This window comes from Diaporthe citri (genome assembly GCF_014595645.1).
Source record: "Diaporthe citri strain NFHF-8-4 chromosome Unknown scaffold_6, whole genome shotgun sequence".
NCBI lineage: Eukaryota > Fungi > Ascomycota > Sordariomycetes > Diaporthales > Diaporthaceae > Diaporthe > Diaporthe citri.
In genome coordinates this window covers 3,610,653-3,631,497 of record NW_025064851.1, presented here as the reverse complement: position 1 = coordinate 3,631,497, position 20,845 = coordinate 3,610,653, and the positions used below count along the sequence as shown (strand labels likewise).

At 55.5% G+C, this 20,845-nt stretch overlaps 5 protein-coding genes across 5 annotated transcripts; 2 read left to right on the top strand and 3 right to left on the bottom strand.

Annotated features, from left to right (window-relative positions):
* Nucleotides 1-23: 23 nt before the first annotated feature.
* On the bottom strand, nucleotides 24-4,314 carry INS49_012967 (uncharacterized protein; the record flags this gene model as incomplete). Its single annotated transcript, XM_043173669.1, has 5 exons — nucleotides 24-50; nucleotides 108-2,375; nucleotides 2,515-3,252; nucleotides 3,317-3,981; nucleotides 4,092-4,314. The coding sequence occupies 5 exons, from the start codon at nucleotides 4,312-4,314 to the stop codon at nucleotides 24-26; spliced, it is 3,921 nt and encodes a 1,306-aa protein (XP_043022966.1).
* A 1,690-nt stretch (nucleotides 4,315-6,004) lies between these two features.
* Nucleotides 6,005-8,446, top strand: INS49_012966 (uncharacterized protein; the record flags this gene model as incomplete). Its single annotated transcript, XM_043173668.1, has 3 exons — nucleotides 6,005-6,278; nucleotides 6,372-6,672; nucleotides 7,099-8,446. 3 exons carry the CDS (start codon nucleotides 6,005-6,007, stop codon nucleotides 8,444-8,446), a joined length of 1,923 nt encoding a protein of 640 aa, XP_043022965.1.
* Nucleotides 8,447-9,034: 588 nt separating this feature from the next.
* On the bottom strand, nucleotides 9,035-10,366 carry INS49_012965 (uncharacterized protein; the record flags this gene model as incomplete). Its single annotated transcript, XM_043173667.1, has 3 exons — nucleotides 9,035-9,318; nucleotides 9,514-9,649; nucleotides 9,995-10,366. The coding sequence occupies 3 exons, from the start codon at nucleotides 10,364-10,366 to the stop codon at nucleotides 9,035-9,037; spliced, it is 792 nt and encodes a 263-aa protein (XP_043022964.1).
* An 812-nt stretch (nucleotides 10,367-11,178) lies between these two features.
* INS49_012964 (uncharacterized protein) lies at nucleotides 11,179-12,637 on the bottom strand (the record flags this gene model as incomplete). The annotated part of the gene is made up of 2 exons (XM_043173666.1): nucleotides 11,179-11,964; nucleotides 12,071-12,637. The coding sequence occupies 2 exons, from the start codon at nucleotides 12,635-12,637 to the stop codon at nucleotides 11,179-11,181; spliced, it is 1,353 nt and encodes a 450-aa protein (XP_043022963.1).
* A 6,153-nt stretch (nucleotides 12,638-18,790) lies between these two features.
* On the top strand, nucleotides 18,791-19,938 carry INS49_012963 (uncharacterized protein; the record flags this gene model as incomplete). Its single annotated transcript, XM_043173665.1, has 4 exons — nucleotides 18,791-18,796; nucleotides 18,860-19,076; nucleotides 19,138-19,289; nucleotides 19,627-19,938. The coding sequence occupies 4 exons, from the start codon at nucleotides 18,791-18,793 to the stop codon at nucleotides 19,936-19,938; spliced, it is 687 nt and encodes a 228-aa protein (XP_043022962.1).
* Nucleotides 19,939-20,845: the final 907 nt, after the last annotated feature.

The window sequence follows — 20,845 nt, the reverse complement described above, 5'->3', positions numbered from 1 at the left end:
TTCACGATTGTGGACGTGGTCTCCTACATGTCCAACGCCTGAGCTTGGCACTGTAGACACCAGTTAGCATGTTGAAGGCCAAACGGGGGGCAAAAAGAACGACTTACCATTCCCCAGTACACATCCCCCTTGTGGACCAACTCGTCGTGCGTCCCCTTCTCCACCACCCTCCCCTGCTCAAACACGAAAATCACGTCCGCGCTCTGGATCGTCGACAGACGATGCGCCACGGCGATCATAGTCCGGCCGTTGCGCGCCTTCTCCAACGCAGCCTGGACCATCTTCTCCGACTCCGAGTCGAGCGCCGACGTCGCCTCGTCCAGCAGGAGGACCTTGGGGTCGCGGATGAGCGCCCGGGCCACGGCCACCCGCTGCTTCTGCCCGCCGGACAGCGAGATGCCCTGGGCACCGACCTCGGTGTCGTAGCCCTCGGGGAGGGAGATGATAAAGTCGTGGATGAAGGCGTCGCGGCAGACCTCCATTATCCTCTCGTCAGGGATGGAGCTTGGGTCGTCGATGCCGAGGAGGATGTTGTCGCGGATTGTGCCGCGGAACATGGTGGGCTCTTGGGCCACGAGCGAGATGTTCTTGCGGTATTCGTAGACGTTCGGGTCGTTGATGTTCTCTCCGTTGAACGTAATCGAGCCTTGGTGCGGTCCAAGTTCGTAGAATCTCTCCAAAAGGGACAATATGGTTGTTTTTCCGCAGCCGGACGGCCCTACAAGCGCTGCGTACTGGCCTCTCTCAATCTTGAGGCTCAGATGATCGAGTATGCGCGCGTCCCGCGTGGGATACCTAAAGGACACGTCCTGCAACTCGATCTCCATGCCATCGCAGCTATCGCCCATGGGGGAAGCCTCGCCCGAGTTCTTGGAATCATCGGGCCGGTCAGTGTCGGCCGAGTCGTGAACGTCGAGTATGCGATTTGCAGCGGCTGCGGCCTGTGAGGCGTTCGGGGCGACTGCGAGAGACTGGCTAGCTGACTCTGCGCCTTGCATAATTGCCATGAAGCAGACAAAAAAGGCCTCGAGGCTGTATTCGCCACTAACAAGGCGCCTGCCACCATACCAGAATACCAAAGCCTGACAGGCAAGACCAACGCTGTCGGCAAAACCATACAGCAAAGACGTCCATCGACCCTTTTGGAGTGCTTCTTTGACGTGGTTGTCTAACAGTTGTCGGTACCGGTTCCCGATGGATCCTTCCATCGTGAGAGAAGAGACCGTTCGTATGGCTCCGATGGCCTCAGTTGCGAATTGCGAGGATTCCTGGAACACGGCCGAGTTCATCTTCTCGTAGGTCACTTCTTGTCTGAACTTCCAGTACCCCGCTGCCAGCATAATGGGCATCGTGACGAAGGTGGCGATCAGGCCCAACTTCCAGGCGAATATGATCGCGATGATCACGCTGCCCAGAGCTATGAAGACGCCCGAGAGAAGAAACGCCATATTCATGCCCAGGAGCTCTTCCAGCTGCTTGGCGTCGCTTCCGACACGCGCGCTCAGTGTCCCGTGGGAGTTGGCGTCCTGGTCGAAGAAGGAAAGCTTCTGGTAGAGCATGTCGGAGAGATACTGCTTTTTGTACACGGCGCTGATGTTATGCTGAACAATGAGGCCAATCCAGCCTACAGCCAGGTATGCAAGACCAACACCGGCCGCAAGGTAGAACCATGCCAAGCCCCAAAAGCTGCTTTCTCTCTTGAGGTCGTCTCCTGTGAGAAGAAAGACGCTGATGACTTTCGAGAATAGGTAGGCTTGGACTGGAGTGCCGGCAGCGGTTGCCATGGAGGACAAAACAATGCTCACGTAGTATGGCCACTGCGAATGCTGATTATACAGAAGAACTCCGAAACTGCGGATCAGACTCCGCGGTTTTCCAGTCGTTGCCAATTTATCTGTGCCCTCATTCTGAACCAGAAACTCAGTCGAATCTCGCTTCTTTTCCATGATGATCTTTTCGGCCTCATGGCCTGGATCTTGCGTCTTATCGGTCATGTGTCCCTCATCGTCGGAGGCCAGGGCGTGAGACAGCCCTAAAGACTGAGCACGCACCAGGGCGCTGTAAATACCCACTGGAGAAGTCATCAGATCCTGGTGCGTGCCCTGTTCCACCGCGCGCCCGTTTTGCAGAACGATGATGTTGTCGGCCTTTTTGATGGTGGAGAGACGATGGGCAATGGTGATGGTGGTACGATTTCGCGTGACTTTGTCTAATGCGGCCTGCACAATCCTTTCGCTCCTCGCATCGATTGCACTGGTCGCCTCATCAAGGATAATGATCGAGGGCTTCTTAATAATGCTCCTGGCAATGGCCAAGCGCTGCTTCTGACCTCCCGAGAGCTTTGCACCGCCATCACCTACTTGGGTATCGTAACCCTGGAAGAGACAAGACACATGTTAGTAAGGTACTTGGAGGAATCAGGGCTAATTTGGGGTGCGCGGCGATTGTTGTAGTTACCTCAGGCAGTCGGCTAATGAACTCATGAGCGAAGGCTTCATGGCAGGCTGTCTCCACCAGTCGCCGCTTCTCCTCCATCGGCTCGTCCTCCCACTGGCTTCCTATCAAACCGTAGGCAACATTTGCGTAAATAGTATCGTTGAAGAGAAAGGGCTCTTGTTGCACCAATCCGATTTGTGATCGCCACCACTTCGTGTCCAGCTCTTCCAGGTTGTGGCCGCCGATAACAATTGACCCTGAAGCCTTGGGCTTGGCCTCTTCGAGCTGCTCTGGTTCATCGCGGTCATGGTCTTCTCCGTGCGTTGGCTCTGTATCCTTCTTTTGAGAGAATGATGTAGCTTCATCGGCGCGGGTCGTGCCATACTGGTCTCCAAGGGAGTACCACCGTTCCAGCAGACCGACGATAGTGCTCTTGCCCGACCCAGACGGGCCGACGAGAGCAGTGTTCTGGCCCGAGCGAAGGCAGAGGCTCAGACCATCGAGAACAGTAGCATCGGGACGACTAGGGTACGCAAAGGTGACATTTTCGAATATGATATCATGCGACATGGCATCCAGCTTTTCTGATCCAGAGGTGGATTTCGGCGTGTCGATCACGGTGAAGAACTCGCAGGCGGCGACCATGGCTTTGCTGACAGCTACGAGTGGAGTCGCAATGCGCTCGAGGGAGTTGAGAACGATCGTCATGTTGAAAAGCACAATAATGACAACCCCTGCATCGCTGAGGGCGCCATCAATGAATCGTTTGGTGCCATACCAGAATGCCAGACCGAATGAGCCGAAGACGCCAAAGAACTACAAGTCTAGTCAGGAATCTGGAGGTGCCCATCAGGGAGGAGATGTTCTTGTGCGAACTTACCAGCAAACCGAACTGAACACCCAAGGCAGGAGCTGCCTTGTGAGCCCGCCTCCTTGCCTCGTCTACCCACTTCTGGTAACCGGATATGATGCGCGACTGTGCTCCACATGCAACTATGAGTCGTATCCCACCCAGCGCCTCACTGGCAATGGCTGTAGCTTGTGTATCGGCTTCCGCCGCCGTGGTCTGGCCCTTGAGAACGGGCGGCAAAACCAGCGAGATGACGACAAGCGAGTATAGGATGAGAGACATCATGACCAGGGTAAGATCCCAGCTCCAGATGAAGGAAACAACGAAGGCCGCCACAATGGTGCTCAAGAACTGCAGAAACGTCCCCAGTCTGTCCGATATCCCAATCTGCAGCGTGGTGGAAGTCGCGGTGATGGTGGTCGCAGGTCCCCCGGCGGGCATGCAGTCGATGGCATGTATGGGCTGCGCGAAGAGCGCCTCGAGGTAGTGTAGACGGATCTGAGAGGAGAGACGGATACCGATCATCTGGAAGCAGAACTTGTTGATGCTAGTCAGACCCCAACGACCAATGAAGAGTCCCGCGAGGTAAAGGGCTTGTCGATCCAAGACACTGTTAAAGGTGCCTGGCGACATTTTGGAGGGATCTTTAAAGTATTCGGTAAATTGCTTGACAAGTTGCCCAAAGACGATGTTCACTGTGGCATTCAGAGTCAGCTCTCAATGGACGGAGGAGGAATTGTCATGCAATCATGAAAGAACGAAAGATTTCTTCAAAGTGTTGGAATCATATCTGGAGGCTGCTTACTGAGTGGACTCGTGGCACCACCTGCTATCGAAGCGAAGCATGCCACGGCATAGATGCAAAAGTCCCATTTTGTGGCGTAAGAGAAAACCCTGAAGTAATCAGCCATGGTCGGCTTCCGAGTCGGGACAGAGTCGGCCGATTTGTTCTTGTCCTGGTCGACTCCATGACTGTGAATTCCGGGCTGGTCTTTTTCGTCTGTGATGGCGGCGGGAGAGTCGGCCATCTCGAGGTGACCGTTGAGGCTTGGTTTGTAGTAGGGAATGCGGATGAGAGAACAATTTGCAAAGGATGGCAATAAAGGACGAGGGAGACCAGATCTATCAACCCGTCTAGCTCAGACCTATGAGACACAAATTAATCCAGACATCGCGTTGGCAAGGACGCGTGCCGTGTCTGAACGATTTATAGCACTATTAGCCGTGAAGGTGGCCTGTGCCGACCTTGAGGCTCTGATGTAAGCCGGGCAGGAAGGAGGCTTGCGAGACAATCGTGAATCGCCCGATTAGGAAACTTACGAGGCTCCACTCTGCCGTGTGACAGGGGTTCCAAATTGGGCTGACCGGTAGTACGTACTGGAAGGAGGAGCAAGGGGGCCCAATCGACGACGGTGATTCACATAGGTGAATGTTGTCTGGGCTGGCAGGCTGGGAGGGCCTGCAAGGACGGCTGGGTCGGCGACAAGAAATGCATTTCGTGTGTATGCAGGAGGTGGGTACTACCTGATCGGGGGCAGGTGGTGAGGCAGGTTTGAATCACCGTCTCGCTCTCCATGTGTCGTGGCTACTTAGCTGCAAGCTCGCGACGAGGATTGCACTTAAGACGTAGATTGACTTGCTCCTGACCCGTAGTCCACATGATCTCCACTAGACATCTCCTCTCGGCGTCGTTGGAGATTTCCTCGTCTCCTCTAGAGCATCCCCAGTCGCCATCTCTCGTTGCGGGCTGCAACCCCGCCATGGCGGACAGACCGAAGCAGCAGTGTCTTGCCAAGGCCTGTACTTGGTACACTAATCGAGCCTCAGGACTGGTATCCATAGAGACACGTTGAGACCCGGACGATCATGACATCGTATGTCCTATTTAATGGCAAGCAGATTCACATTGTTTTATCATGAAGATACTCCTAGATCACGTCCCCGGAATGGTGGGTGGGTGGAGGGGTAACTCAGAGTATAACTCGGGTCACTTGATCCTCAAAGTCGCTTTCGAGAAACAAAGTCCAAAATGCCATCCTGATCTAAGAGCGCGTATTCACCCTGTATGGGCGGGCGCCCGGGCCATACAAAACCATAACTTATAGGTCAGGCCTGGTGTTGCCGTGGTGAGCCCTGCGGTTCGGCGAGACAGCCGGTTGGAGCGGCCCCCCGCTTGGAGAGCGCCGGGCTTCTGGTTGGAGGTATGTGCGGTTTCGACTATATCGATGGCAAGGCGGAATCGTTACTTGCGATCCCTGCGAGACTTCGAGATTGGCCATCGCAGCTGGAGGATTCGCTCTTCTTTACCAGGGCCAGACTGTGGTTCGTGTTTGATGCTAGCGAAAGTCAACAAGAGCTCTTAGGCGTCCACGGAGCAACGGACAGCGGGTTCGCTGGGCCTGCACGAGTGCAGGAGAGAACCACTGCGGTGTTGTCAGAGAGACCAGGATGTTCCAGCAACCTCGGCCGCATCTTCAGGCAAACTTTACCGTGTGACGAGCACCGCTCGGACACCAAAACAGTGACAACTCCAGGCTTATTTGTAGATATGTTTACAGTACAACGCGTCGAACCTGCCGAATCAAGATGTTTGCGCGGTGTTCATAATGGTGGATGGGGCGCTTCCTAGCCTCCGCCACCATGCGTCTTTCTTTGATGCATGTCTCGCAGGAGACTCTGCACTCTGGTGACAGCTTAACACCACGAATCCTTTGATAAATGAAACCAACGGCTCTCTTCTTCACCCTGGCCAGCCTTCCAGAGTTCGATGAAATACCTGCTGTTGAGACTGAGGCTGACGGCCTTGCGTGCAACTACTTACCTCCGTCGCAGACACGCCTCGGAAGCAGCTTCTACCACAAATTGCTTGCCGTGATGGATTTCATCTTCCGCGTCGACCTGTCCACGGCCTACGTCGTCCTCCGGCGGGACTTTGTCACATCGCAAGACTCGCACGGGTCCCAGTCCTCCCCGGTTGGCGCCGGATTCTACTGTATGGCCTCTTCCCCATGCCAGTTTCCAGCAGTAATTGATGGTAGCACAAAAAGACAGCAAGAGTGTTTGGCTAACCACAAGAGTTGGACAGACTCGGCCGAGCTTGCCAACGAGGCCGCGCGAGCACACTGCTCCAAAGAAGCCGCCAAGAACAGGAGCTTCATGAGCGAGAGGGCCGTCCACTTCGAGAAGAACGGGCTTTACATGGGTGGATGCATCATGCGTGCCGAGGACAGGCACAGGTTCGAGGTCAAGGTCAAGAGACTCCGGGCGAGGGGCAGCTGGGGTGGGGGCGGCAGCGAGATGACCTTGAGCGAGAGAAGGAATGGCGGTCTGAAGGCGGTCGAAGAGGAAGGCGAAGGCGAAAGAGGAATAGAAAGGGAGAGCGAAAGGTCTGAGACGCCGATGAGTTCCTTGAGCAGGTCGACAGGGAGGACCATCAGCAGGTTGTGGTCGAGAATCAGGAGTGATTTCGGGACGGTTTGACATCTCCCACGGCGAACGGACACAGGGTTGAACCCTAGAGGCTGGCGTTTTGATTTTGGTGCCCTCCAAATCTGCAGATTGATGTCTTCCATCAACGAACCAGCGATTGTGAAAATCGAAATCTGACCTGAAGACATCCAATAAAGACTGTCAAGCGCGTCCTAATTGTTGAACCGACTCGCATCCTAGATTTCAGGTTATGTTGATCCCATTTAGCAGACTCTTCACTATAGGTCTGCCACCAATTCCGCACCAGGCTTCTTTCACTTGCTGATATCGATCTTAGTCCTCCAACAAGGTCTCACAATAGCAGTCATCTCAAAGAGACCTAGGCCACAGGGACTTTTCAATTTCTCAGAGACCACCTCGGAATCGGGATCATCGCTTGGGCGGTCTGGTTCGCAGGCAGTCACTGACCGTATCATGCCGACCAAGGCTGACCGCAAGCACTTGGACGCAACAGTCTCAGCATTCCATGGGCAGTACGCTTCGGTCTGGGGCGAGGAGAGATGGCATAACTCACTGTATCCTGCGCTCGCGAAGCCCACCCGTTATGCAGCTCTAGTGAACCAGTATGTCCCGTCAACTGAGGTTGATAGAGTTCTCTCGGCAGGCCCAGAGGGAGAACTGCGCCGGATCCAATTTCCGGATCTTCCATCAGAGGAGGGAGTCGACACCACAACAAGGCCCAGCATCGTGGCCCTTGAGCACATCTCACCAGTGCCGCTAAAGTCATCAGAAGAATCAGAAGCCATGGAAGTAGACAAGGGGGAAAAGCCTGACAAGCAAAATGACACCTTCCTCTTCCCTCCGCCGAAGGCTGTCCCTACACCGTCAAACTCCGGCAAGGATCTCCAGTCACATTGGAACCTAGACGCAGCATCCGCGCTCTGCGCTCACATGCTCGACGTCCGGCCCAACGACCGCGTCCTGGACCTCTGCGCTGCCCCAGGCGGCAAATCCGTCGCCCTGGCCCAGCTGATCTTCCCCCACCTCCACGCCGGCTCCGCGGCCCCGGCGCCGCCGCCGAAACCAGGCTGCCTGCACTCCAACGAGGTCGACCACGCGCGGAACAAGCGCCTGGCCGCCAACCTGCGGGCGTACCTCCCGGAGTCGCTGTCCGAGGCCAATGCGGTTAGGGTCCTGCGGCTGGACGGCTCCGACCCGCGCGCCGTGACGCAGCTCCCCTGCGGCCCCGGGGGCTACGACCGCGTGCTGCTGGACGCGCCGTGCTCGTCGGAACGGCATGTAATCCACGCGTACGTCAGGGCCTCCGCGGGCGGGAGGGTGGCGGACGAGATGGCGCGGTGGAGGAGGGGCGGGTCCAAGACGCTGGCCAAGCTGCAGACGGAGCTGCTCATGACGGCCCTCAAGGCGGTCAAGGTCGGGGGCAGGGTGGTTTACTCTACGTGCTCTATAGAAACCGGTGAGAACGACGGCGTGATTGAGAAGATGTTGGCCGCCGTGGAGAAGGACAAGAAGAAGTTTGGTCTGTCCTGGGGCGTCACGTTCGAGTTGGGAAGTAAGCTCAAGAGACGGGCGGACCCCGTGGAGGAGGCTCTCGAGAGCTTCACGGAAGAGACGAAATATGGCAGGATCGCGGTTCCAGACCACAAGGATGGGAAGCAGTGGGGTCCGCTGTACTTCTGCGTCATCGCAAAGGTCTCTGGGAAGTCTTGAACAGAAGTCTGGGTAGTATGCTGAGATTACGGGGCTAATACCCGGACGGGTATCGGATGTTCGTTGAGTTGAGGCCGCCAGAAGGAAATGAGTGTTTCTTGCCGAGTGACACAGCCACAGATTGGCAAGACCGTGAAGGCAAAGGATCTTCTGCAAGCAGCTTCTGCCCAAATTTGACACACGAGGACTGTGATAGACCCACGCACGACCATCGAGCCCAAGCACTGTATTGAAGTTCCTCCGAGGTTGGCACCGACAGGGGATGACCTCGAGAAGCTGTAAATTACCCGTTGGTTTAATACTTGTTCTACACCTCTACTGGTTAGGATCACCATTTATTCCAGCGATCCAGCGCCCCAATACTCTTGCTCCTTTTGGACCTGAAGTATGACTCGAAGGGATCCAAACGTCTATGCGTAATTCGACCCGCAACGGGCGATGGGACGCTCTGTATTGGGATGAATCCTCATGTAGTGTGACACATATTTGAGTTATGATACGCTGACGTCTAATCTCTGAGACACCACTTTTCTCTCCAAGTGCTGGACAGCGCCAGAACTTTGTATACGAAGAGAACACAGAAGATTCTCACAGCCGTATAAAACCCTCCTCACTAATAACAGAAGCTCCTCGGCTCCCACCTGCCGCTCGCGCTGCCGCCGCCGGAGGCTCAGGCTGGATGTGGCCCAGGTCATCACCCAAGGGTGGCACTTCGTTGCCAACATAGTCGCCACCATGCATGCCGTAGTAACCTGACGCCATATCATAATAATCAGAAGCATAGGGATCAGCAACATAACCGTCAAGTGACGCCGGCGGTGGCACGGACAGATCCGAAAGGTCAAACATGTCCGGGTATGCATCGAGGAGATCTGAAGAAATTTGTGAAGCTCTCCGACAATGGCGGCCGCAGTAACGACGGCGCCTCCGTCTGCCTGACGTTCTCCTCCTCGGGGTACCGCTCCTGTTGCTGATATTGGCTCTGGGACAGTAGTAGCTGTTGCTGTCCTCGCTATCGCTGTCTGGCCCCGTGGCCCAAACATATAAGCCATGCACGAGGAACGCACCGGTGATAACAGGGGGGATGAGCTGCGCGGCAGAGTCGAGATCGTTCGCCCCCTTGATCTTGTTCCAGGATATTACGAGCTCGATCGCCACGGTGATGGTGGTGGCCACGATGAGATCGCAGATAGTTTGAAAGTGCTGGAGGGACATGATACGATTTTTTGTTATTCTGTGCGGGAAACGCCAGTCAGCTAATGCTTCCGGAGGGACGGGGGTATCGTATTACCTCCATCTACGCCGTCTTTGGCTTTTGCCCCAAAAGCAATCCTCAATGACACCTAATCGGCTGGCAGAGATCCCGGTGCCGACTAAGAGGATGGTGAAATGGAAGATGATATTTGAAATAACCAGGCCAGGGTCGTCGAGTCTGACCTGAGAAAATAAAAAGCCAAATTGCTCGCACTCCGCGTCCGTGTCCAACTTTGGATCTGTCTCCCGTCTCTCATGAACACCCTTACACCAGAACCAAATATGTAGACTGACCAGGACCCCATACATGGAGTATGTCAAGACTCGGAACAGCCATCCCATCTTGATCCTCGTCCACCTTTCTGGGTCCCACCACGGCCGGCAGCAGGTCACCAGCCTCCAAAGGTAGATCGGCACTGTAAAGTACAGTGTGCCACATGTGAGCAGCAGGACAATATATATCTCGACTGGCTGGAGTCTGTTCAAGTTCAAAATCAGGCCAACGGAGGTCGCTGCGATAGTGAGGGCGTTGATGAGTTTGAGGTTGAGCGCGTCGGACTCGAGCGCCCACGAGGTGACGATCATGCCGGACCACTGCAGGTAGAACGCGATCCGGATCCCAACGCCGTAGGTTCCAGAGTCCACAGGAATGTGGCAAAGTGCCATCGCGGACCGGCCAGGAGCCGCGGGTCAGGACGACCCATTTGCGTGGCCCATGATATAGAGAGTGGGTAGCTCTGTTCCCTTTGCTGAATGAATATGTTGGGAGCCTGGTCGTGACATGCGCCGCCCTCAGGGGACAACGAAGTTTCCCCAAAAGCAGTTTTCCGACTATCCTACGGTCACACTACCACACCGGAGAAAGCACCGTGTCGGTAACTCACAGGCCCTCAAATAGAACTGCCAGCAGTGACTCCACCTTGTGCAATGCGAAGCCGAGACCAGTTCCTCGAGCCACGTCTGAGGTCTGCCGCGAGTTGTGCCCCCAGGGCCGGCGTCGTGCTGCAGCATGCTGCAGTATCGCGGCTGGCGACTGACAGACGGCACATGTTTTGGCTCCGCTTGTGTATCTAGGTACACAACGACATATACTGTGCCAGGCGAAAGTAATTGGATTATCTGCTGGACTGACTGTATATGTGGTGGTCAGCTGGGAAGTCTGTAAGCAGGGAAAGTTCAAGACACACTACCATTGACCGTAAGGGACGAGTAGCCCTAGAGGGCAGATTTCGAGAACTGGCTTCCTTCTATGTATCGTGCCTGGAGTTCGTTGCTCTGTATCTGACGACTGGGTATTCACATTAAGTATTGTGACACCATGCAAATGATTCCGGCCACCAGGGCCGCTTGTATTGACAAGGTATCATTCACACAAGTTATGTAACGCATTGTGCTATTATGGACACCCAAAGCCCAAGTCGCGGTGTGTTGTGACACATACCGTCGGTATCCCGCCCAGAATTAAAACCACAACGCCGTTATATCCCATCGTCAACCTTGTGCTGGCTCATCCGGCTCATCCGATTCGCCAGGCTCAGCCCCGTGCCCTTTCTCGACTCTAGGGCCTTGGACCACCTCCTCTGGTCCTTGATGGGCTTCCCGTGCCCGGTCAGGCCCAGCACCTCCATCAGCTCGGGGATCTCGGCGTGGTCCCTCGTCGTCCTCATCCGGTGGCACCACGTCACCTTCTTCTCCTCGACCAGGCTGGGCTCCTCCTCCTCGTCATTATCATTATCTGTCACCACGCTCGTCGCCCGGCTCCTCTTCGCCGCATCTGAGAGGCGCTCCTCGTCAGTCTTTGCCGCCCCCTCCTTGTTGCCGCCCCCGCCGCTCTTCTTGTCGTCCACCTTCAGCTTCCGGTCGAACTCGTGCGACGGGCTCTCGACCTCGGGGCTCTTGATATCGACCGGCTCGAACAGGAACTCGCCACCGATCTGGCGCTGGTCGCCGGCCTTGAGCACCAGCCCGTTCTTGATCTGCTTGACGCCCTGGACGATGCTGTCCAGCGACGACTTGAGGATGCTCTTGTTCATGTAGGCGGGCCGCGCGCCCAGCGCCAGCGTCTTGACCATGCCCAGCTCCTGGTACAGCTTGCGCGTCGGGTCCGCGTAGATGGGGAACGGGCACGCCGTCTCGGAGGCGTACATGTCGATCAGCGCCGGGTCGCCGCAGCCCACCACGGCGATAAAGGTCGGGATCGGCAGCTGCAGCAGCGACTCGGCCGTGATCGACGCCGAGAGGCTGCGGAGGTACTCCTGGCAATTCTGCGAGCAGGCAAAAAAAGTCAGCTTTTTATCCGCCCAGAACAAAGTTCCACGCTGCCCCGAATGGATTGGTTGCTCCCCCTCCCTGAGTTTGGGGGCCACTTACACCGCAGAAAAAGTGCCGCACGAATATAACCAGCACCCTCCTCGCAACGCTCCTCCCCGTGTACAAGCTCCTAAAGGTGTGGGTCTTGCCGTGCCTGTCCAGCACGATGTAGTTCTCGATCCTGCGGATCGTCTCCGCCGAGGGCAGCTCGTCGTTGGTCACGACCTCGCCCTGGAAGTCCGCCTGGTACACATCGTCGTCGAGGTCTGTCTGGACGCTCGGCCGTGGCGAGGCCCCGGTCTCCTTTTTCTCTGCCCCTGACAGTGCTGCTGCCGATGCGGCGATCTCGGCTTCGCGCGCCTTCGACGTCGACGTGCTGCCCTGCGGCGCGGTCTTCTCGTCGTCGGCCGCCACACCTGCCTCGAGGGCCTTGTCTGAGGGGGCTGTTTTCGTAGTAGCAGTTGTGTTCGTTGTTGTCGGAATCGGGGTTTGCGTCGAGGTCTCTGCGGCCCTGTTCTTCTCCTCTACGTGATCTGGTGATGATGGTGCGGCAGGCTCCTGGTTCGGCTTGGCTTCTGCGCCGGCTTCCGCGCCGGCTTCCACCGCCGGGGGATTTGAGGCAGCCATTGGAATGTGTAATTAGGGTATGATTTGTCTCAGGTAGGCTGTTGGAGAAGGACCAATTGTGTATATGGGTATATGTGGTGTGGCTGGATAAAGCAGATAGGCTGATAAATATCCAGGCTAGCTCCGGGAGACAATGGCCGAGGCTTGGTGGTTTTGGGGGGTTTTGCTCGGGAGATGCGCTGCCCGTAAATCGTAATTCAAAGGGCACGTGCAGTGTGGCTTGGTCAGTGACGTCGACACATGTAAGATTCACGAGAGCTCAGCAAAAAGTCAAAATTAGCATCAAAGGAGATGAGGGAGGAGTCCTGAAGGTGGCTTTGAGCAAGAGCAGCACGGAGTGCAAGTGTGCATAGCCCGGACCGGAAGGACCACACAGGCAGCAGTCGCAGGAGGGAACGTCGCTCGGCTGCCCCACGCTTTTATGTAGCCTCCAGCACTTTGGTGGCGGGAACTGCCTGCACCAAGACTCCAAGACAGGCGTTCGATTGTCCAGGGTCCATTTCAAGATTTGGGTCGCCCAGGGGGTTGCGCCTTTGATGCGCCGAAACCCAATTCCGCTTGTGGATGCGACGCTTCAACCTGCTTGGGCGACTCTCGCCACCCTTCGTTAGTCTTGGAAGAGAAAGCCATGTTTCAAGAGCATCTGGATTCCGGGCTCTGTTTCGTTCCCGGTGGTCCATTTCTAAGCGCATTCGCCGGGGGCTCAGCATCCCATGTGGCCCATCCACTGCTGGGCTCTGGACCAAGAAATTGTGGACCCTGGGCGCTGTACTGAGGTTGCAAAGAGTTGGTACCGGAATCGAGTGAGTGGGTGTTGTGTAGCAAGTCGTCTGCATTCTTCGCCCAACGAAATCGACAGCATCGACATACCGCCGGATATCGTGGCTTTCCTTGCATGCTGTGATTATTTGCTAGACCCTTCACGCCTCAACCTCCGAGGCGGGACGGCTGTATGGAGTCGAACATGTCACTACCAAGGCAGCCGCTCTATTCTGTGGTGAGATGTGGGCTCAAGTGATCAAACAGCTCAGCACCAAGAGGCTTAGCTGTAGGCGAGTATTGTTACGAGCCCGAGAGGAGCACGAGGGTTAGGCTTCACCTTTTCCGAACAAGTCCAGCTTGGCAAGGACACAGTTTTGATCCATGAAGCCTATCTGAGCCATTCCAAAGAGAACGGATATTCGCACAGAAGAAAAGGGATAGCACAGAGATACCTCTTAAATAATATTCCTATAGCTAATCAGAGCAGAACACCTACACCCAATTCCCAAACCCACGCCTAATTCACACACCTACAAGCTTAGGTATGTTGGGTGTGGGTGTGTTGGGTGCATTGGGTGTGGGTATCTTGGGTGCGAGTATACTAGGTGTGTAATGTATCTGTATGACACCCATTTCTTTCTGTGCGAATATCTGTTCTCATTCCAAAAGCTCTTTGACCCAATGATTCTCATAATGGAGATCTCGCAAGGGGCTCTTACGTCCGGGTACTACTCCCGAGTGGGCATTTCCGACTAGCATCGTGACAATGCGCATACCAAATGAGTGACTTTCGATTGACTGATTGAATGAGTGACTAAATAAAAGAATGGTCCTGGACCAACAACTGTCCTAATCCCTCTGCCCTCTTCCCGCTGCTTCGTTTCTTCCAAGTGAGCACGATTCCATAACAAAAGACTTGACCCTAGAGCGGCCACAGAAGAATGACAGCTGAGCGTGCCAGCATACCACGGCCCTGCGACGCGCCTTGCATCGACCGGCTGGCCTGACGGCTTGTTGATATCAACCCAGCCACCACAGTTGTGATTGCAATGATTCGACTCATTTGATCTCCCCCGGGCCAGCACTGGGATGCCCACAGCACAGTCCCTTCTGGCGAGCACGTATCTGATCCCTAGCACTCCAGTCCATCCTGATACCTCCCCTCTCGCTCACACCATGAATGGGCTTGCTAGGCTTGTTCGTGTCGAGGTGGGCTGTCTCGGGCTGATGCTCTGCCGACGATCAAGGCCGAAGGTATGGTAAACTGGTGGCAAGACCAGGCGATGCGATTGCCCAAGCGGACCTGTCTTGCCTGGCAAACGGCTTGTTTGCAGGTGATTCGACACGAAGTCTGGTCTCATCTCGCAAGGGTGCCCCGTCCAAGGTTGCGGGTGGCAGAGGCAGAGCGGATGCTTGCTTCGAGGCAGGCGGATACCGTTGCTGATGCTCCTTGATGGTAAATTCACTGCAGTCAATGTAAACCTGCATTCCCCTGGGTCTGATCAAATCCCGTCGAATCCTGGGCCGCCAAGCTGGCTGTGAAAGGCTGTGCTGATGCTCTTCTCATCATCGTCACGGCGTCCGAAGCCGTTGATCGGTCCCAGACGGCTGCCGCCCATGCCCTCGACATACTGCCTCAGACGGTCGCTCTGGCTGTACGAAGTAGGGCGAGAGGCACCAATGGCATCATGCAGACCGGCTCCTAGACTAGCACCGCCCTGGCCGATCCCCTTGCCGCCGATGACGCTGGCGCTGGCATCGGTGTATTCCGAGTTGGCCACGCTCTCGCCGGCGACGCTCTCGGTGGCCCGGCCTCGGCTCTTGCCGTTCAATCGACCGGGTGGAGCCACTCCGGGAAGGCCTGGCCACTGGTCGGGACTGAAACTAGAGAACATGTGAGGATAGGCCGAGTTCAGGCCGGCACCACCGAGCGCAGAGCCGTGGATGGAGGAGACGTCATCGGGGATAAACGACATCATGGATGCAGAGTCGAAGTCCCGAGTCGAACCGTTCATGCCACCGTAACGACCATTCGGGTAGCCTGCTGCTGGCTGGCCGACGGGGCCGAAACGCTGAGGGCGGTAAGCCGTCTTGGGTCGACCAAACTGCAGCAGCGATGTCTGCAAGTTGGTGAGAGGTCCCTCAACAAGGCACTTGCGATCCTTGAAGTGCACCAGTAGGTGATGCCAGAGTTCATGCTTGGACAAGACTTTGGGGTTTCCGATAATGACCAGGCCGTATTTAGCACGAGTCAGAGCCACGTTGAGTCGTCGCGGGTCAGAAAGGAAACCAATGCCTTGGGTGTCGTTGGAGCGAACGCAAGAGAGAACAATGAAGTCTTTCTCACGGCCCTGGAAGGCATCGACCGACGCGACCTCTACCTCTTTGTAACTCTCCTTCTTGAAGGTTCCCGTGTTCTGCAGGGTGCTAACAACATAACTCCTCTGGCCTTCGTACGGAGTGATGACACCGATGTCGACTGGCTTGACGCCGGCCTTGAGGAAACGAGTCACCACCTTCTCAACATTTGAGGCTTCGGTCCGATTGAGGTATGAAGTACCCGACGCAGAGATCTCCTCATTGCCCAGGTTAGACCAGAACATCATGGGGGTCTCGGCAACAGGCCAGGGGAAGTCCACGTCCTTGCGGAGCCGCTCCTGAATGGTCACGCCATTCTGAAGGGAACCCTCGTAGAACATGTTCGAAGGGAACTCAGACAGACAGGGGTGCATGCGGTACTGAACGTTGAGACGGATCGGAACGTGGTTGAGCTTCACCAGACGCTCAAAAAGAGACTGGTTCAGGCCGGCCTTGGCAGCTTTCTTGTTCATGATCACAGGACCAAGCTGCTTGTGGTCACCAACCAGCACGATCTGCTTGCAGCCCAATACAAGGGGAATCATGCATTCTGGCTCTGCTGATTGGGTGGATTCGTCAATGAGGACACTTCGGAACTGCATCTTTGCAAGTCGGGGATCTCCAGCACCGACACATGTGCAGCACACAACATCAGCGTGACTCAGGATCTCCTTTTCAGCGGCTTTGGTCAGCTGCTTGAACTTCTTCTCGTCGTGACTGGCCAGTTCACCGTATTCGTTCTTCAGTGTCGTGAGCTTGCCCAGTTCCGAGCCCATGTCAGATGCGAGGGATCGCACTTGCTCATGTAGTGCGAGGAATTTGACCGAGGACTCGACATCTTCACGAGACTTGGCGGTCAAGCGCACGACTTTGAGGCCGGTGCGGTGGATACGCTCACAAAGCTGGTCGACGGCAACGTTGGACGGGGCGCAGACAAGAACCTGACCGCTGTTCATCTTTGCCAGGTGGTAGATGATGGTGGCCGATGTGACGGTTTTTCCAGTTCCAGGAGGGCCTTGAATGAGACTCAGAGGCTGCGAAAGAACGGCCTTGATAGCGTTGATCTGGCTGTTGTTCAAGTCGGGCAGCTGAGGCGCAGTGAACTTCCTGGGTATCTGCGGTCTCGTTGGCGCAACTTGGACCTCGTGACCCAGCAGCTTGTGGAACAGAAAGCCAGAGACACTCTTCTCATCGAGCGCGAATGTCTTCATGGCGAGTTGCATGCGGTCGTAAGAAGTGGCCTTCCAGACATACTCGGCAGAGAAGTTGTGGGTGCAGTCAGTCGGAACAGACTTGTCACTTCCGGTCTTGCGGAGTTCCAAGATGACCTCGTCGTTCTGGTTGTTGGGGATTTTGATGACATAGCCCACGCCCTCCCAAGGAGGCCGAAGTTCTCCCTTGTACTTGAGGCGCATCTCGTCCCCGACAGCGAGCTTGACGTCGCCCGACTCCATCTTCGGCAGGACAAAGCTGGCCATGTGTTTGTTGTTCAATCCCATTGTCCAGCTCACAACCAGTCCATCCTCGGATTGTGCCTCCTTGAGCTTCTTGTCGAAGTCGGATTCCATCTTGACGAGAGGTCCGAAGATGTTCTGATAATGATAAGGATCGTCGTACCTAAGAAGCACGGGGTGCGGGTCGTCGTCGGCATTGGCGGCCTTCTCCAGATCAGCAACAGTAGCATTGGTATCTTCCTTCCACATCTCCTCGAGCTTCGCAATTGTGGGCGGTGTAAGCTGTCGCGCACGAAGCTGTTCGGCGTCGGAGGGCGGATGGACGAGCCAGTCCAGGAATGAACGGTTCTCAATGAGTGGCTGCCATCGAGAAACATCCCAACTCATATCCTTGGACGATGTACTGGCGGCGCATGGCTGGCGGCAGAGCAGGACGACCACGGTATCAGACTTGGCTGGGATGAAGCCAAGCAGGAAGACATTGCGAGTTCCACAGTTGTAGCACTCCAAGATCGTATCCTGCATAGGCGACTGAGGGTGCAGCTGGACTTCCTTGTGCCGGGCGCGGACCAGATGGTTCACAATGTGGGAGGTGTTGGCAGTTCCGCGACCGCTGCAGAACCACTTGTTGCACGACAGACACTTGACCACTGAGGAAGGCGAGTGAATTCCGCAGTAGGCGCAAGCGTGCGCGGGCAGCTCCTTTTCTTCCTCGGGCTCGTTGAGGCTCACGCCCTTCATGGCGCCTATAGCGACGCTGGCAAGGCTCTCGTCATCGTCGTCGTCGCCGATTGTCTCGTTTTCGCCGTCGTCATCGTCGGTCCGTCGGCGACCGTTCCCGACCCCCCTGCGGCCGCCGGTCTTGTTGTAGAGTAGGCTCTCATCATGATCGAGGTTGGACAGCTCATCGGAGCCACCAGCCTTGATGGCTTCGGCGGAGTCAGAGATCAGGTGGTTGCCAACATGGTTGAAAGCAGCGTCCATGCTGGGTCGACACACGCTTCTGTGTCGCAATAGTTGTTTGTCGCTAGAGGAGGGACTGAAGCTCGAGTTAGACTAGAAAACGAGGTGCGAATGGTCGGCGTAATGGTGGGGGACAGTGGGAGTGTACGGTGCACCAGAAAGCGCCCAGGGAGGGGAACGGGGGACGAGACTAAAGACGGCAGCACACTTACTTCCAGCAGCTGGAGAATGAAGGTATTCACAGCCGCGGCTTGGATGAGAATGGTATGGGTAGAAACAGCTTGGAATGAGTATCACATCCTAACTTCCCCCAGAATACTAGACTCCCCCGAGTTGGCGATCGCAAGTGGTGTTGTCTTTGTCCTCAAGAATGTTATGGTGGGTAGTTGAGTCGGGACCCAAGATCTCGAGAAATACAAATTGCCTGCCGGCACAGGTGGGGATACATGGGTACCTAGCCACTGGGTGATCCGTGCGTCGGCGAGACAGGGGACTTGATAAGCGCTTATCAGGATTTTTTTGAATAGTCCAAGCTCTCTGCGGTCTTCCTGGGCAATTAAATCTGTTGGCTTCACTGTCGGCGTCACTGAACAACCAGGAACAAGCACCTGCAGCAATGATTGTAAGTTCCTGCTCCAGGCTTCAAGGAGTTGATGAAGGAGAACTGACATTTCTTCCTTGGTAGCGAAGACAAAACCGACAACGGAGGGACTACCTCTACCGCAGGGCGCTCCTGCTGCGAGACGCCGAGATCAGCGAGAAACGGGCCAAGCTTAGAGAGAGCCTTGCCACTGGCAAGCCCTTGGACCGGTCCATTGCCAACGACGAGCAACTGAGGAAGGACTTCCAATATGACGAAGCACGGCCTGATCACAAGGACCAGTTGGACCTCGATGACGAGTGTACGTCGATGTTGCCCACCCTCCGAATTACATCCTCACCCCATGCTGACAATCCGGATAGATGCGGCGCTGTCCGGAATTGTCGACCCTCGAGTCCTGGTGACCACTTCTCGATCACCTTCCAGTCGACTGGCTGCCTTTTCCAAGGAAATCCGCCTGCTGATGCCTACGGCGATCCGTCTAAATCGAGGCAACACCATTCTCCCCGAGCTGGTTCGTTCTTGCAATAGCCGAGGCCTATCAGACGTTGTCCTGTTGCATGAACACCGAGGCACACCAACTGCCATGACGGTGTCGCATCTGCCGCATGGGCCGACTGTCTCATTCTCTCTGCACAACGTGGTCCTGAGACAAGATATCCCAAACAGTCTCCGTGGCACTGTCTCCGAAAGCTACCCGCACCTGATCTTCGAGGTAAAGCTGCTCACATCATTCTTTTTGCTGAGCGCTGGTTTGATTCCAGGCGCGGGCACCAGACCCTGGGCGTGACATCATGAAATACAGACTCGTTTTCCTGTACAAAGACAGTGGCTGACATAAACCCTCCTAGGGATTCACCACGCCAATTGGCCAGCGAGTTGTAAAGGTTCTCAAGCACCTCTTCCCCCCTCTGCCAGCGGCTGAAAGCAAACCGAAGAGTGGCAGAGTTGTTACCTTTAAGAATGTGGATGATATCATAGAGGTCAGGCATCATGTGTTTGTCAGGACATCGTATGATTCCTGTGAGCTCAGCGAGGTAGGGCCTCGTATGAGCCTCCGACCCTTCGAGATACGCGGTGGTTCTCTTGAGAACAAGGACGGTGATGTTGAGTGGCACCTCAACTCGTACACCCGCACTAGTCGGAAGAAGAACTTCCTCTGAGCGAACGATTAAGACCGTCAGAGCGAAACAAGCAGACTGCGTGGCAACGATACCGTTTTTTTGGGGAGTGAGGTCAAATCGACCTCAAAGGATTGCCGGAGGAATCCAGGCATTGATGTACCTGCTTACCTCACTTGGACACTCTACCAAAGTCGTTCACGAGATCAACATACGAAAAGCCGCGCAGCTCATAGCATCAGAAGGTTTGATGGACCAGCAACAAGCAGCGGCAAACGAGTCAGCCGGGCTTCGGCTGAAGTCCTCATGAAGTGAGAGCATAAGATGTGGATCCGGGCGAGTACAAGGTCGTGCTTACTTCATCTCGGCCGAGACGAAGAGCTACAAGTTATGGCATATGAGATGCCATGATGATAGCACCCCACATCTACAGCTCTTGTACGGGAGATCAGTGCTGCCTGGAGCCACATGGCTTAGGTCTGGCAGGATGGAAGATCGGGAGGGGGACTCCGGAGAAGACTGAAAGGCTGCCTGTCTAGGGTCAGTCCGGCGCAGAGTTACTGATGAAGTGCGGATGTTGGCACTGCACGTGGCGTTGGTTGGCATCAGCACACAATGGTGGTGCTGTAAGGAAAGATACAAAGATGAGTCCCGCACGCGCTGGGGTCAAGATTAGAGGGATCGCCGAGGAGGATAATGTGACACAAGGCCTGGTAACGAAAACCACCTGTGGAAACCATGCCCGCAGTTCAGAGAATCACAGAGGGGACCCTCTCATAGGGTCCAGACTTACATGCCTGGTTATGTCGCTGCCTGCAAAATAAATGCTGAGAAGCGATGGCCTTCCAGTACCTGCAATCGATCTGCCTGCATTTGGAAGGATATGACAGATCCCTAGTCGTCGATTGATGCTCAAACGGTAACAGGATGGCAGCCAGACCGCCTCGTT